This window comes from Zootoca vivipara, chromosome 15 (assembly GCF_965207765.1).
Source record: "Zootoca vivipara chromosome 15, rZooViv2.hap1.1, whole genome shotgun sequence".
Taxonomy (NCBI): domain Eukaryota; kingdom Metazoa; phylum Chordata; class Lepidosauria; order Squamata; family Lacertidae; genus Zootoca; species Zootoca vivipara.
In genome coordinates this window covers 7,901,285-7,916,922 of record NC_142598.1, presented here as the reverse complement: position 1 = coordinate 7,916,922, position 15,638 = coordinate 7,901,285, and the positions used below count along the sequence as shown (strand labels likewise).

General features: G+C 45.1%; 1 protein-coding gene across 3 annotated transcripts; it reads right to left on the bottom strand.

Annotated features, from left to right (window-relative positions):
- Positions 1-259: 259 nt before the first annotated feature.
- RLN3 (relaxin 3) lies at positions 260-15,492 on the bottom strand. Of its 3 annotated transcripts, XR_004694090.3 has the most exons (3): positions 15,354-15,492; positions 9,203-9,304; positions 260-684 (listed from the first exon to the last, which is right to left on the bottom strand). XR_004694090.3 is itself a non-coding variant. In XM_035141119.3 (2 exons), exons 1-2 carry the CDS (start codon positions 5,370-5,372, stop codon positions 428-430), a joined length of 417 nt encoding a protein of 138 aa, XP_034997010.1. In that variant the 5' UTR covers positions 5,373-5,499; the 3' UTR covers positions 260-427. The 3 variants fall into 3 exon arrangements, 1 of the variants encoding a protein (XP_034997010.1); XM_035141119.3 differs by lacking the exons at positions 9,203-9,304; positions 15,354-15,492 and adding an exon at positions 5,213-5,499; XR_015947306.1 differs by lacking the exons at positions 9,203-9,304; positions 15,354-15,492 and adding an exon at positions 6,138-6,215 and having other exon boundaries at positions 545-684.
- Between the last annotated feature and the right edge of the window lie 146 nt (positions 15,493-15,638).

Here is a 15,638-nt window from a genome sequence, read left to right as displayed (position 1 = left end):
CTTCTGGTGCAATGGAACACGGTGACAGAATCCAGAGTGCACGGAAACGCCGTTTACCTTCCCGCCACAGCGGTACCTATTTATCTACTTGCAACGGTGTGCTTTCGAACTGCTAGGTTGGCAGAAGCTGGGACAGAGGAATGGGATCTGACCCCGTTGCAGGGATTCGAACCACCGACCTTCTGATTGGCAAGCCCAAGAGGCTCAATGATTTAGACCTTGTCTCATAGGATGGTGGGAATTATAATTCTTAGGCACATTTTCCTAGCTTGGTGAAAACGGTGGAGCTTTAATAGAGATATTTATGGCCAGCTGTGTGCACATTTTTGTGTTTGATAGCCTGAGCTTCAAGTGTACAAATATTTGAATATTTCAATTCCCTTTTTGTCAAACACCCACCCACACACTCAACCTCACACGATGCCCTTTAGCACAGGGAGCTGATTTCACTCTTGCTACAGCCCCACTTGCAGCAGGCGTTGCTCAGTCCCGCCATAACATCTCGGGCTCCACGGTCAAAGCCCCAGGTTTCTTCCGAGGGACTGTGGCTCTGCTGGCCATGCCAGCTCCCGTAATAGTCAGACGGATCTTTCGGCGGGGCATGGATCGGGACCCATTCATTGGATGAGGAAGTTGCAGCAAAGGCTTCTGCAGAATCTCCTCCGGGGAGGGCACCGACATTTCCTGCAACAAGAAGCCAATATGGGAAATTGGGAGGAGCAGGCACAATGCATGTGGCTCAGGAAACAGAAAGAGAGATCAGCGTTCAAAATCATGCCATCGCTACCAGGGGTATTTTTTTAGACGGTGACCTGGGGGAGGGGCCTGATCCTCATTCACCCCTCTTCTCTTTTTTTTTTTGCACTTTTAGCAGCTTTCCTTCCGAAAGTCAGCCTAAATTTGCATCTGTAAGCAAATATGATGCAAATTTGTGTCATGGTATGGACCTGTACCTTGAGTCATAAGAACATAAGAGGTAAAAAAGGTAAAGGACCCCTGGACGGTTAAGTCCAGTCAAAGGCGACTATGGGGTTGCGGCACTCATCTCGCTTTCAGGCCGAGGGAGCCGCCGTTTGTCCACAGACAGCTTTCCAGGTCATGTGACCAGCATGACTAAACTGCTTCTGGTGTAACAGGACACCAGGACAGAAGCCAGAGTGCACAGAAACACTATTTATCTTTCTGCCACAGCAGTAAAGGTAAAGGTAAAGGAGCCCCTGACCATCAGGTCCAGTCGTGTCCGACTCTGAGGTTGCGGCGCTCATCTCGCTCTATAGGCCGAGGGAGCTGGCATTTGTCTGCAGACAGCTTCCGGGTCATGTGGCCAGCATGACAAAGCTGCTTCTGGCGAATCAGAGCAGCGCACGGAAACGCCGTTTACCTTCCGGCCGGAGCGGTCCCTATTTATCTACTTGCACTTTGATGTGCTTTTGAACTGCTAGGTGGGCAGGAGCTGGGACCGAACAACGGGAGCTCACCCCGTTGCAGGGATTCGAACCGCCGACCTTCTGATCAGCAAGCCCTAGACTCTGTGGTTTAACCCACAGCGCTGCTTTTTTCTGGGGGTACGCAGGGGTACGCATACCCCTAAACATTTTGTGAATCTTTGTACTTTTATCCATTTACTGTATTTATTTCCCCCGATTTGAACTATAAAATGCTGGTTTTCTTGAGTCAAAATGAGAGTACCCCTAAACATTTTTTTTGGGGGGGGAAGCACTGGCAGTACCTATTTATCTACTTGCACTGGTGTGCTTTCAAACTGCTAGGTTGCCAGGAGCTGGGACAGAGCAACGGGAGCTCACCCCGTCGTGGGGATTCGAACCGCTAACCTTCCAAACAGCAAGTCCAACAGGCTCAATGGTTTAGACCGCAGCGCCACCCATGTCCCACCAAAAAATAAGAAGAGCCTGCTGGATCAGGATAGCCTAGTCCACCATCCTGTTCTCACAATTGTCAGCCAGATGCCTAAGGGAAGCCCTCCATCACACTCTGCAACAGCACTCTGCCCTCTTGCGATTCCCAGCAACTGGCATTTGAAACATGCTGCCTCTGAGAACATTTCCATCAAGGTTAGTAGCCACAGATAGCCTTAACCTCCAGAATTTGTCTAAGCTTCTTTTAATGTCATCCCGGTTGGGAGACATCGCTGCCTCCTGTGGGGACAAATTCCATAGTTGTTTAATTTTTTTTTATTAAATAATTTTTATTGAATTTTACGTAGAGAAAAAAAGAAAAAGAAAAACAAAAGATAAAGATTTTTTTTTAAAAGATACAAAAATACAAAATGCAAAAAAGACAATGTATATCCCCTCTCACTTCTTCCAACATCTTCACTTCCCCTTCTTACAATCCTTGTTTATAATTCACTCTTACCATTTCCAAATCTCATCTAAATATCATAAAGTTACATCTTATATCACATTTCATAACCTTATTCTTAAATCATTCTTATTCATTGTATAAAGGAATGTGAAGGAAAGAAAAAAGACCCAAATTAAAAATAAAAAGGCATAAAACACTATCATATTCTCCCATTTCTAATCCAAATATTTCGGACTTCCTCATTTCCCCTTCTTGAGTTCCTTATCAATTACTAATTATTGCAGTTGTTTAAGGACCTGGCAATGCCGCTGTTAACAAACCAATATATTATATGAAAGAAAGGGATGGATTGGGGACAGCAGAGCTGAAGCAAAACATTCAGCAAATTCCAATTCTGGCAAATTTTCAAACTTTGCAATGTAACTCTCAATTTTCAGCTAGAGTTCAAATTTCAGAATAAGCCACCACCAACAAGGGAGCTTGGGGGACATTCATCTTAAAAAAGATGCCTATAAATATGGTAAGCAAATAAATGAATTGGCAGTAATGATTTAAAGTTGACTGTTCTCTTTTTTTCACCTGTTCAAGAGGATGCTTTCTGAGTGGCTGAATGAATGAATGACATTAGTAAAAACTTTATGCTAATACAAGTCAGCCATCATATAAAGCAGAATCAGAATCAGAAGAATCCTCATTTGCATCAGCCACTAGCCATAGCAATAAAATAAAATAAAATGTACTGAAGATAGAGGTAAACACTTAACTAGAGAAAATACATTTGGGGGGTTTACATCAATAATCAAATAATATATCTTATTCAAAGTGCCCCCACTCCACTCCACACCTTGCAGTTTTTGCTGTCACCTGGTCATCTTGATCTGATAAAACAGGGGTGGCCAACTCCCAAGAGACTGTGATCTACTCACAGAGTTAAAAACTGGCAGAGATCTACCCCCTTTGTGGAGGTTCAGGTCAAAATTTTTAGGAAGGAGAAAGGCCCATTTTTTAGGGGTTCAGGTCAAAGTTGTAGGGCTTTTTTTTAGGGAGAAGGAAGGCCCCATTTCTTTGGGGTGAAGGGCAAAAATGTTGAGTTTTTTAGGGGAGTCAAAGTTGTTGAGCTTCTTTAGGGGGAGCCAGTGGTCTACCAGTGATCTACCACAGACGTCCAGTGATCTACCGGTAGATCTCGATCTACCTGTTGGACGTGCCTGTGCTAAAAGAAAGGACACAGTGGCAATGGCTGAGCGACCCAGCATGGACAATAATAGAGGGGTAATAACCTCACTCCTCAAATCTTCATAAAGAGTGCAAGCCAGAAGCACATGAGCCACTGACTCGATACTGCCATTTCCACAGGGACATACCATATTTTTCTGTGTATAACACACCCCTGTGTATAAGACACCCCCTATTTTGGGGGACTCAAAATTAAGAAAAGGGGGGGAGATTGGCCCCGTGTATAAGACTACCCCCCCTTTTAACACTATTTTTTAGTAAAAAAACAACAACCCTAGTCTTATACACAGAAAAGTACGGTAACAGTTTTTCCAGTAGAATTTTTTGAAATCGACCCTCAAATACAGCCGAAGGCAGGATATTCAATCTTGTGAAAGTGAAAGCGCATCTGTATTTTGGAATTGTTAAATTTTGCAAATAGAATGCCGGTGTCAAAATGACTAGGTGGAAAATAATCATGCCATGGACAAAATTTCCTTATTGTGGCCAAATTATTCGGTCGCTCGATATCTTATGGGGCATATAAAGCATGTACTACTGCTACTGAAAAACCGTTGGATATCAAATACTGGTGCCAAATGTAAAATATGTATTGGACATTCATGCACGCACGTATTTAATGTCATAATTTACGGAAGATCATTTCTGAGCATAATTAGAAGGGCAAATTCCACGGAAAGCTGGAGTCTAGTTTATCAGAATCTCATCTGTAGCACCTGTGCTAGGGCTGTGCACAGCTCATCACCACCCACAGCCTTGAGCCAGGGGTCCCCAACCAGGACCTGCCTTTGGCTAGTGTGGTGTAGTGGTTAGACCATTGGACTAGGACCTGGGAGACCAGGGTTCAAATCCGCACTTGGCCATGATGCTAATTGGGGTTACTTTGGGCTAGTCATTGCCTCTCAGCCTAACCTACCTCACGATCTACCTCACAGTGTTGTGGGCATTAATTGAGGAGAGCTGCGTATGCCACACTGAGATCATTGGAGGAAAAAGCAGGAGATGAATGCAATAAAATAAATAAACAAATGGTGCCTCCAGGCAAACTGCATGGTAGCCAAGTTATTTTGTCACCCGAGTCCCTTTCCTCACTCTCTGGCAGTAAAAGGCAAAAAAGGTAAAGGTAAAGGACCCCTGGATGGTTATGTCCAGTCAAAGGCGACTATGGGGTGTGGCGCTCATCTCACTTTCAGGCTGAGGGAGCTGGTGTTTGTCTGCAGGCAGCTTTCTGAGTCATGTGGCCAGCATGACTAAACCGCTTCTGGCACAAAGGGAAACCAGAGTGCACGGAAATGCCGTTTACCTTCCCGCCACAGCGGTACCTATTTATCTACTTGCACTGGTGTGCTTTCGAACTGCTAGGTTGGCAGGAGCTGGGACAGAGCAACGGGAGCTCACCCTGTCATGGGGATTCGAACCGCCGACCTTCTGATCAGCAAGCCCAAGGGGCTCCGTGGTTTAGACCACAACGCCACCCGTGTCCCTTTGAAAAACTATAACAATAAAATCAAATGACTAACGATTTGCTGGACCTCTGAAAACCAGCTGCGTCACTCTTGCCCAATGTTAAGACTGGTCCTGGCTAGACGAGGCCTCGTTCCTCCTCCTCCTCCTCCCCCCGTCAACAGTCCCCAGCTCTCCAAGCACCCACCTGCCCGTCTCCAGCGAGATCCTCCACAAGTGAAGATGACTGCGCGGATGAACTCCCTGCCACACAGTTTGACACCGTAAGGTGGTGTCCTGGCCTCACTTGGCAGCCTCAACTCAGACAGCAGCACCCCGAGTACCAGAGCCAGGAAGATCTTGGGCATGGCTGGACTCGGGCAGGACAGTCGAGAGATGCTGGGGGTTGTGCAATTCCTATCTGCCTGCCTGCTCTCAATGTGCCTTGCCCCTCTTTATACCATCATGGGTGAGGGAGGGTGTCCTTCAAGGTTATCTACCCAATTATCATCAGGGAGGGATGTAGACCTTTATTGGACGCTGGGCACGGGTTTTTTTCAGGGGGGGGGGAGGACTGCTATAGACAACGCTAGCTAGTCAGAGATAACCTTTTATGTGTTATCGGCATGGTAAGTGTGGAATTGTGTTCAGTGTTTACCTGGCCTTTTGGAGCTGCACATTGACGGAGGCACTGCATGGTGCAGAGGAAGTGGAGAAGGTGTTGTTGTCGTCATCGTCCCCCCCCAATAATGCTTGAACTCAAGACCATCCCATGAAGTTGAAAGTTGGAAGATTCAGGACAGAAATAACTTATTCACACTGCACGGGTCTGTCTCTCTCTCTCTCCCCCCCCCCCACTCCCTCGGTTTACTGTTTTAACTTTTGTGTATTTTAAAACATGGATACAGATACAGGAGAATTTGCAGGAAACAAATAGCTGGGGAGGCCAAACAAGAGGAGTCAGGGGAAAGAAGTAATCACGATCTTCCTACGGGTATGATGGGTCGGGTAATTCGTAAAAAAGGCAAATAAATCGTAACAACACAAAGAAACTTTGTCGAAACCATACAGAAATAGTAGAACGTCTGGATCAGGGGACGAGAGGCAATGATAATGAAACAAAAATAAGTTACATGTATTTGTAAAGAAATCTGAATTTGGCCACAGCATGGGCTTTGAGATGTTGTTTGTTCATACGGTCCACCACGGCTCCTACCCATGTTGGCTGTGTTCTGCTTTCCCTGTGGGAATGTAGCCTCTAAATGCTGCCAAAGGGGAGGGTGCTGTTCTGCTTCTGCCGTGTTTGCAGGCTTCCCAGCGGCACCTGGCTGGGCACTATGAGAAGGGGGTGATGGGCCACATGAGCCTTTGGGGCCTGATCCAGGAAGCTGGTTCTTAAGCTCTTACATTGCTAACTTTTGGCAACGCATTAGCCAAGTCTTGACAAGGTTCATGCAGACTGACTTAATGTTATTATGGTACAAAGTTTTAAATCACCCTTAAGTGAGCCGAATAAACATGTTTGGGATATAGTTCACTGGCTTTTGTTTTTGGTCCAATGTGGTCCGTGAAACAAGTGGTTGAATGTCTATGTGAAACCACTGAATGGAGTCATACAGAGTTCTTGAGGGCATTGTCATCGGCATGCCGACAGCACCCAGTGCTATTTCTCCTTTCCATCTTCTCTAGGTGGTGCAGTAGAAATGCTGAATCAGTGCTTGGTCATAATAATGGACTGGATGAGGGATAATAAACTGGATCCACTGCTGTAACTCGAGGCACAGTTGGCATGGAGTGCCTTCTACCAGTTTAGCTGGTGGCGCAACAACGACACTATCTGGGCAGGGATAACTTGGCTACCGTAATCTATGCTTTTCAAGACTGGGCTACTTGCAATGTAGTTTATGTGGGCTGCCTTTGAAAATGGACCAAAAGCTTCAGTTAGTACTAAACATGGCTGTCTGTCAGGTTCAAGGTTTACAGATCACATAACACCAATTCTGTTCAATATATGGGAGTTGCCTGTATGCATCTGAGCTCAGTTCAAAGTGCTGGTTTTGACTTAGAAAGCTTTTTACAACTCAGGACTCCTATATCTTTGGGAGCATCTCTCTTGACGAAAAGCTAGCCAGACCCTTAGATCTCTAGGGCTCTCTTCTGTTGGACTACAACTCTCATCATCCCTGACCGTCAGCCATGCTGGCTGGGGCCGGTGGAACCTGGAGTCCAACATCTGGAGAGCACACTACTTCTGTAGCCAGTTCAACTCTAAATAAATCAGAATGGATAAAAGGATCTTTAGGAGGGGGACTCCCCCAGGATTTTTCATGCTTTTACTACCTGAACATGCTCAGATACTAAGAACAGTCCTCTTGGATCAGGCCACAAAGCCATCTAAGTTTCCCATTGCATCTTCCTGGTGCATCTCCCCTGTCTGCCTGTTGCATTCATAACTATGTTTTATCCAATGAGTTACAAGTGTTGTACACAACTCTTCCCAGGTTTTTAATCTGCATAGCAAATTTTGGACTTTGGGTATCTGGTTAGCACTGTGGGAACAGAATGCTAGACTAGGTGATCGGGCAGGGCTCGACTTACTTTTTGTTGTAGTTGATACCAGATTGTATATTAGCATTATTGGGTTGTAGCTAACTAAGTCCTGCTCAGAGCAGACCAATTAAAATTACAGTGGAACCTCGGTTTATGAACACCTCGGTTTATGAACACCTCGGTTTACGAACGCCGCGGACCCATCTGGAACGGATTAATTCACTTTCCATTACTTTCAATAGGAAAGTTCACTTCAGTTTATGAACACTTCAGTTTATTAACAGACTTCCGGAACCAATTACACCCATGCTTCGGGTTAAGTACGCTTCAGGCTGAGTACTCCGCGGACCTGTCTGGAACAGATTAATCCACTTTCCATTACTTTCAATGGGAAAGTTCGCTTCGGGTTAAGTACACTTCAGGCTGAGTACTCCGCGGACCCGTCTGGAACGGATTAATCCACTTTCCATTACTTTCAATGGGAAAGTTCGCTTCAGTTTATGAACGCTTCAGTTTATGAACAGACCTCCGGAACCAATTGTGTTCGTAAACAGAGGTACCACTGTAAAGGAATAAGTCATGTCTACTCATTTCACTGGGTTTACTCCAAGTAGGACTTGATTGGATACAACAACCCAATCTTTAATACTTTACATTTCTGTCCTAGCCTTCCTCGCAATGAAGTCCAGTGCAGGGGCGGAGGAAGGGGTGTGTGGTGGGGGCGGCCCCCCCGGGTGTCACCACTGAGGGGGGTGACAAAATGCCGGGCGGCACTCACCGCGAGGCCTGCAGCACGCCCGAGCCACACATCTCTCCTGGGAGTGACGTGGTGGCTTGAGTGCCCACGGGCTCCGTGCTGCCCCAAACGGTCTGCCCGCCGCCTCCCCCTCAGCTGTAGGGTGGCTAAGTGGGAGGAGGCAAGCTGACTCCTCGGAGGCCCCACAGAGCGTCCTACCCCGGTTTGCCCCACCCAGTGGGTGGCTGGCCCCCTCCCCCGGTGGGTGGTTGGCTCCACCCCTGGGTACAGGGGACGTGCGCAGCCCCAGGCGCCCGATCGGCTTGCTCCGGCGCTGGTCCAGCGTGGCAAACTTCAAATAGCTAAAATGAAGCTATTAAAAATAGAACCACACTGTAAACATTTAAAAGCCGTCATATACACTCACAGCTGAAACTTTAAAGACTGCGGGATAATTTATTTTAAAAGATTTCTCATCTGCTTAATATTTTAAAATCTCCAAGCAGCATACAAAAAGTACAGCATAAAAAGCAATGGGTGGAATCCAACATAGAGCTAAATGAGGTCTGCTTGCCTGTTGGGACGTTCTCAACTCTTCTTCCTTCACCCACAAACCACATGCCCCCTAAACCTCCTTTGGGGTTTCCCTAGCCCTCCAGAGCAGATTTAGGGGGTGCAGAGAAAAGGGGGGAAGTCCCCTTGTGCAATTGCACCTTGTTTTATGCATGCAGCAACTTTGTTTTACCCTGCCTAGTAAGACAGTAGAAAAAACAAGTGTTACAAGACAGAAACCAGTAAAATAATATAATAAAAAATATTCAGTAATAAGGATCCAGCATACCCAGGATATGGAAGAGCAGAACATCCAGAATTTTGAAACAGAGGGTTGTATCCAACATTAATAATACTCACAGTAGCCACATAGCTGGATACAAGCAAGGATGGATTTATCTGTCAATATCAGTTTCTCTCATTTTTTCAGTAAAATTTAGTTCGCCACATTTTCACCGCAATCTGTGATTTAAAAAAATAAAAATCTCATTAAAATTCAAAATCTTTTTAGTGCAAAGTTCCCCTAATTATTGTCTGTAAATTTCACAAATATAAGTATTTTATGCATAGTTTCCCCTAATATATGCATTTTTGTATACATTGGTTGGAGAATTGCATCACAACTTTTGGGAAAGTGCAAATTTCAAAGGATAGCTCTGCTTCATTTTACACAGAGATTCAAGAAGTGTGAATCAAAATCAAGATAAAATTGAATTCCGCTCTATTTCTAGATATAATTCTCTCTCTCTCTCTCTCTCTCTCTCTCGCACACACACACACACACACACACACACACACACACAAAAGCAATTTTAAAATGAAATGATATGGTTATTTGGGTTGGCTTCATCATTTTATAATGAGCAACATTAAGCTACTGCTACAAGAAGTAGTGTCTGTTGCAAAGATATTATGAACCATTAAAAGCTATACAAATTATGATGATTGCTTTTGAAGGGCTTTGATGATCTCTCATGTTGGTGCTTCTAATTTTTCTCTCTCAACGGTGCGTAATTTGGAGCAAGTCAATGATAGAAGATAACAGTTTAAATCTATTCTTATTACTTTGTGAAAGCAACAGCTTAAAGTTTAATCTCTTTCTGCTTAGCAATGTAAAATTCTGCACATGTAAAGGAAATTTTTTGCCAGCAAAGGAAAAATGGAACAACAAAAATGTCATAACCACTGGGGATGCTGACAAAAGAGCAGCTCTCTGAAATTCCAGCAGCTTCATTCGACTCTCCCATTGCCGCTACAACACCTTCTTAGAGAAGCAGGTGAGTAGAAAGTTCAGTTCAATATGGGTGTAGATCAGGGGTAAAGGTAAAGGTAAAGGGACCCCTGACCATTAGGTCCAGTCGTGACCGACTCTGGGGTTGTGCGCTCATCTCGCATTATTGGCCGAGGGAGCCGGCGTACAGCTTCCTGGTCATGTGGCCAGCATGACAAAGCCGCTTCTGGCAAACCAGAGCAGCACATGGAAACGCCGTTTACCTTCCCGCTGTAGCGGTTCCTATTTATCTACTTGCATTTTGACCTGCTTTCAAACTGCTAGGTTGGCAGGAGCTGGGACCGAGCAACGGGAGCTCACCCCGTCACAGGAATTCGAACCACCGACCTTCTGATCAGCAAGCCCTAGGCTCAGTGGTTTAACCACAGCGCCACCTGGGTCCCTGTAGATCAGGGGTAGTCAACCTTTTTATATCTACTGCCCACTAATTTATCTTTCTTGATGGTAAAATTTTCTTACCACCCACCAGTGCTTGATGGAAGGGGGGTTCAGCTTCTGCCGTAGAACCCCTACCGCCCACCTAGAATATTGAAATGCCCACTAGTGGGCGGTAGGGACCAGGTCGACAACCCCTGGCCTAGATCATAATTTCCACCGAGAATCTCTGGTTCTTCAGTACAGGGACAGCTAACATTGACCTGGAATAAAAATTCTACCAGCCCTTAACCCGAGGTACTACTTCCGGGTTAGCGGAGCCTGTAACCCAAAGTGTTTGTAACCCGAGGTGTTTGTAACCCAAGGTACCACTGTATTTCATGTTTAAAGGGTCTACCTGGTAGACCAGACAAATAAACAGTTTAACTCTATGTTTGGCAGAAATAAGTAGGTAAACAAGTAGGTAAACTCGGCGTTATTTTCCTAGAAAACACTTCCACGAACACCTCTTTTGTTCTCTTATACAGTAATGGCAATGGTGTGCATGTCGGGTTCTGGCTGAAAAAAAAGCCCTGGGTAAACCTCGTCCTTGGTCTGAACCAAGGATGTGGAGGTGGGGATTCACATGCTTGAACTTTGTCCCCGTGTTATGAATACCTCCTTGAGAGACCCCAGAGGCATTGGTACTGTGGTCCATTCGGACCCTTGTGCAACTGTTTCCTTACATTTATAGGCAATAATCCTTAATATAATCCCACATTAAGGGACCCAGGTGGCGCTGTGGGTTAAACCACTGAGCCTAGGGCTTGCTGATCAGAAGGTTGGCGGTTTGAATCCCTGCGACAGGGTGAGCTCCCGTTGCTCGGTCCCAGCTCCTGCCAACCTAGCAGTTCGAAAGCACGTCAAAATGCAAGTAGATAAATAGGAACCGCTACAGCGGGAAGGTAAACGACGTTTCCATGTGCTGCTCTGGTTTGCCAGAAGCGGCTTTGTCATGCTGGCCACATGACCTGGAAGCTATACGCCGGCTCCCTCGGCCAATAATGCGAGATGAGCGCGCAACCCCAGAGTCGGTCACGACTGGACCTAATGGTCAGGGGTCCCTTTACCTTTATAATCCCACATTAAAGGGGAGGGCCAAGTTCCATAGTAGAACACTTGCTTTGCATGCAGATTCCCCAAGAAGACCTGGGAAAGATTCACTTCCTGAAACCTTGGAGAGCTATTGCCAGTTGCTTTGTAGATGATATTGTCCTAGATAGGGGAACGTCCTCCGACAGCACTTTAAAATAGAGGACCACCCTCTGCAAACAAGGGACCTCTAGTTGGATTGTACATCCGGGTGAGATCTCCTCGCCTCCCCCTATGCTGCCCTCGCATAGCTGAGAAGTCCGCAGAGCCACCACAACTCCCTGCTGCGTAAGACTTCTTTTCATGCTGCGCTGGCAGCCAGAGCATCATTGAACTTTCCTTATCTCCCAGAATACTGTCCTTTCGGCCTGCTGAAGATAAGAGACCTTACTTCTCTGCCCTGCGATAAGAAATCCACCGCCTCCCGGCCGCTGGCAAATGCCACCATCCGAGCCTTCTGTGACTGAGATAAACTTTGCCCCAAGGCTGAATGGCGAGTTTGCCCTCGGCTGCATGATAAATGCAACATTTCAAACAAAGGAGCAATTCCACACACACACACTAACACCTCGGCAAGCGAGAGACATTGTTCTTTAATGAAATTTTATTAAGACTTTTCATAATACAATAAAAAAGAAACTAGACAAAAATTGAAAGGAAGATGAAAAGTCCTCTCATAGGTATATCTTAACATTTGTTCAAGACAGAAAAGGTGAGCTCTCCCGGCTCTCACCTGAGAGTTTTCCTTTCTTCCCATGGCCTCCCACCCTAGGAGATCTCCCCTTCTCATCCTCTCACACAGGGTCCTTCTCCAGCCATCCATCACCTTCATCTGCATGCAATTCCCTCCTTAACACAAAGTAGAGGACAGCAGCAGCAGCAGCAACAGAAAATAAATCAAAACAGAAGCAAGAGCAGAGCAGAAAAGGAAAAGAAATAACAACAAAAATGGAATAATAATAAAGGAATGAGAAAATAAAAGAAAAATAGACAAGGGAAAGGGGGGGGAAATACAAATAAAAAGGACTTCCAACTATCAGTTTGTCAGTTGTATATACAATATTTCTTCAAAATATTTGAAATGTTCGCTCCAGGATGGTGTCCAACAGTTCCTCCTTCTGCTAGACAATCTTTTTTTCCAATACTCAATTCTGGGCATCTCAAGTTCGTTGTCCTTCTACACAAAAAGTTTAAAAGAGGTTCTCTGAATACTATTATTGATAAAAGTTCATCATAGTCTTCCTCCAGTCCAACATAACAGCTTTGACTCCAGTACTGAGGAATCATACATCCTTGATCTTTATTCTTTCAGGGAGTCTCTTTCCCAAGTACTCTTTTAACTTCTCCAAGAGACATTTTTGGAGTTCCTACTTGGTTGGGAGAGGGAGCAAAAAGGGGCGGGAATAGGGTGTTTGCAGGATTTTTCAATTATGTGCAATTTCACCCATGCACGCAATTACCTGGAGCGCAATCCCTGTGCAAATGGGGAGTTGCCTGTATACACATGCTCCCTCTTGCTCACTTCAGGTTAGGGACATTATTTTTCAGCTCTTTTCGTTCATTTTGTTAACCTAAACGGAAGTCTCAAGTTTCTATCCTACCACTTTGTGGTACATGACCTTTAAACACACCCACATCTGAGCCCACCCCAGAGAACAACCCACCCACCAGATGTGAGAGGAGGGAGTCTATGCATGTACAGGAAAAACGGAAGCGTGGGTTGGGGTGGGGGTGGGGAAACAATAGGTGGTAGGAAACAAAGCTAAAACCCTGCTATGATGTCCCAAAACACGCTTCTGAGATTTAAAAAATAGACTTGCAGCTGCAATTAACTGGTGCAATTTTGATCTCTGTCCCATACTGTATATAGATCCTCTCTGCACTTGAAACTCCAAATTCATTTTTTAAAAATTTATTTCATAAATTTGCTGACTATAAAACAATGACTTCAAAGCAGCTTACAAAAAAATAAAACAGTAGAATCTAGAAAAGTTATGACTCAACTTTAAAACATACAAAAGTTAAATTACTAAAACAAATTAAAATCACCTCCTTTCCAAGAATGTTTTTAGCAGACACCGAAGAGGACATTGAAGGCACCTCAATGGGCAGGGAGTTCCAAAGTGCCGTCACACTAAAGTTCTGACAAATATGGAACAGGTATTGTGTGGCATTTGTAGTACTAATTTGTAGTAGTGCTATCAAACCAGTCGAATGGGCACATGTGGGGTAAGTCAATCTCGTGGGTAAACTGGTTCCAAGTTGTCAAGGGCTTTATATGCTAACTATAACTCCTTGATGTTGACCCAGGAGCAAACCAGTGCAGATCTCTGAGCACGGGTGTTATATGCTGACAATGCCTCACTTCTGTCAACAATCATGCTGCTGCAATCTGTAATGACTGCAGCTTCCAGATCAAGCGTGGAATAGTTTCATGCAAAATGATGGCCAGGGTATTTAATGACAGTTACTAAACAACTGGGATCTACTGCAAATCACCCAGAGATCTACCAGTAACTGTCCTATCAAGTGCATAAACTGAAATTTGGATTGCTTAGGCCCCAGGAACTGAATTGTCAGCCATGCAACTTCATCTCCCAATCCAATTGGGAGACATAGCATTTTGCTTTATCTTTACAATTCCTCTCCAAACAGCAGGCAGAATGATCTTAGCCCTAAGCACCACAGCACTGAGATCAACCCACTGCCTGCTCTTTAAGAGTATAGTCATACCTCGGGTTGCATACGCTGTGGGTTGCGTACTTTCATGTTAAGTACTCGGCGGACCTGGAAGTGTTAACTTCTGGGTTTCGCCGCGCGCGCATGCGCAGAAACATTCTGCGCACTTTGCATGTGCGCAGAAGCGCTCTATTGCCGCTCTGGATATGTACTTTTCGGGTGCGAATGGCACCCCGGAACGGATCAGGCACGTATCCAGTGGTACCACTGTAAAAGGCAACATTGCCACCCCCACCTCACTCCAAAGCTGGGGTGGGAAGAGATGTTGCATTTTACCCTTAGTGCTAAGTTTGAAGATAAAAAAAAACAAAACCCTGTGACTGATCCTTAGAGATTCTATAAAGTACAACTGTTTGTGCACACATGTGCATAAACATCGGCCTATAATTTATGTCATTATATACAGACATTGTGCTGTATCCCATATTGTGCTCACTTACAATTTCATCTCTAAGCATTCTCACTTTCCATTAGGGGTATGAGAGAGGGAAAACACTTCCTCCAACATTTGTGTCCAGATTTTCACTTTTCGAAATATGGCAACCCTATCACACTGCCTCTAACTTGCCTTTTCTCTAAACTAAAAAGTGCCAAACTCTGCAACCTTTCTTCATAGGGGAGTTGTTCCATCCCTTGATCATTGCGGTGGCACTTTTCTGAATCTTTTCCAATTACAAAATATCCTTTCTGAGGTGAGGAGACCAGGACTGTACACAGTACAGTACTCTAAATGGCATTATGATACTGAGAGTTTTATTTTTCAGTTTCTTTCCTTAACAATCGCTAGCTTGGAGTTTGCCTTTTTCAGTTGCCGCACACTGGGTCCTTTACCTTTATCTGCCACCTCCACATCACACCGCCATGGGCGTGTACGTGAAGTTAATATTTTTTGCTCCAACAATATTTTAATCTATGTTTCCATTGAGCTGGAGCAAACGGTCCTTTCTGTTTTATGGTAAGGTAACACACACTTACTATCGCAGGCATATCCATATTGCAGAGCTGCTTCTGACACAGGTCGTGCGCAACACAGTGAAGCGACGAGCACGTGCGCCACCTACTTGCCTTTAAACCAGGCTCTCCTGTCAATTATGAACTACAATTCCCAGCATGCCGCAAGTTGCGCATGCGTCCCAACCTGTCTAAGGTGTCATAGTGTTAACGGACGCGACAGTTTACTGACAAGGCCTTCGGCCAGTAGGAAGTTGCCAACTCCCAATTTGTTACAGCCGCCCATTAGGCTCGCCCTTTCCACTAGAC

Excerpts from the sequence above, each read along its gene's own strand:
- RLN3 (XM_035141119.3), bottom strand. The coding sequence starts at position 5,372 with ATGCCCAAGATCTTCCTGGCTCTGGTACTCGGGGTGCTGCTGTCTGAG. Across the intron at positions 685-5,212 it reads ATCTCGCTGGAGACGGGCAG|GAAATGTCGGTGCCCTCCCC; the intron begins GTGGGTGCTTGG and ends TTCTTGTTGCAG.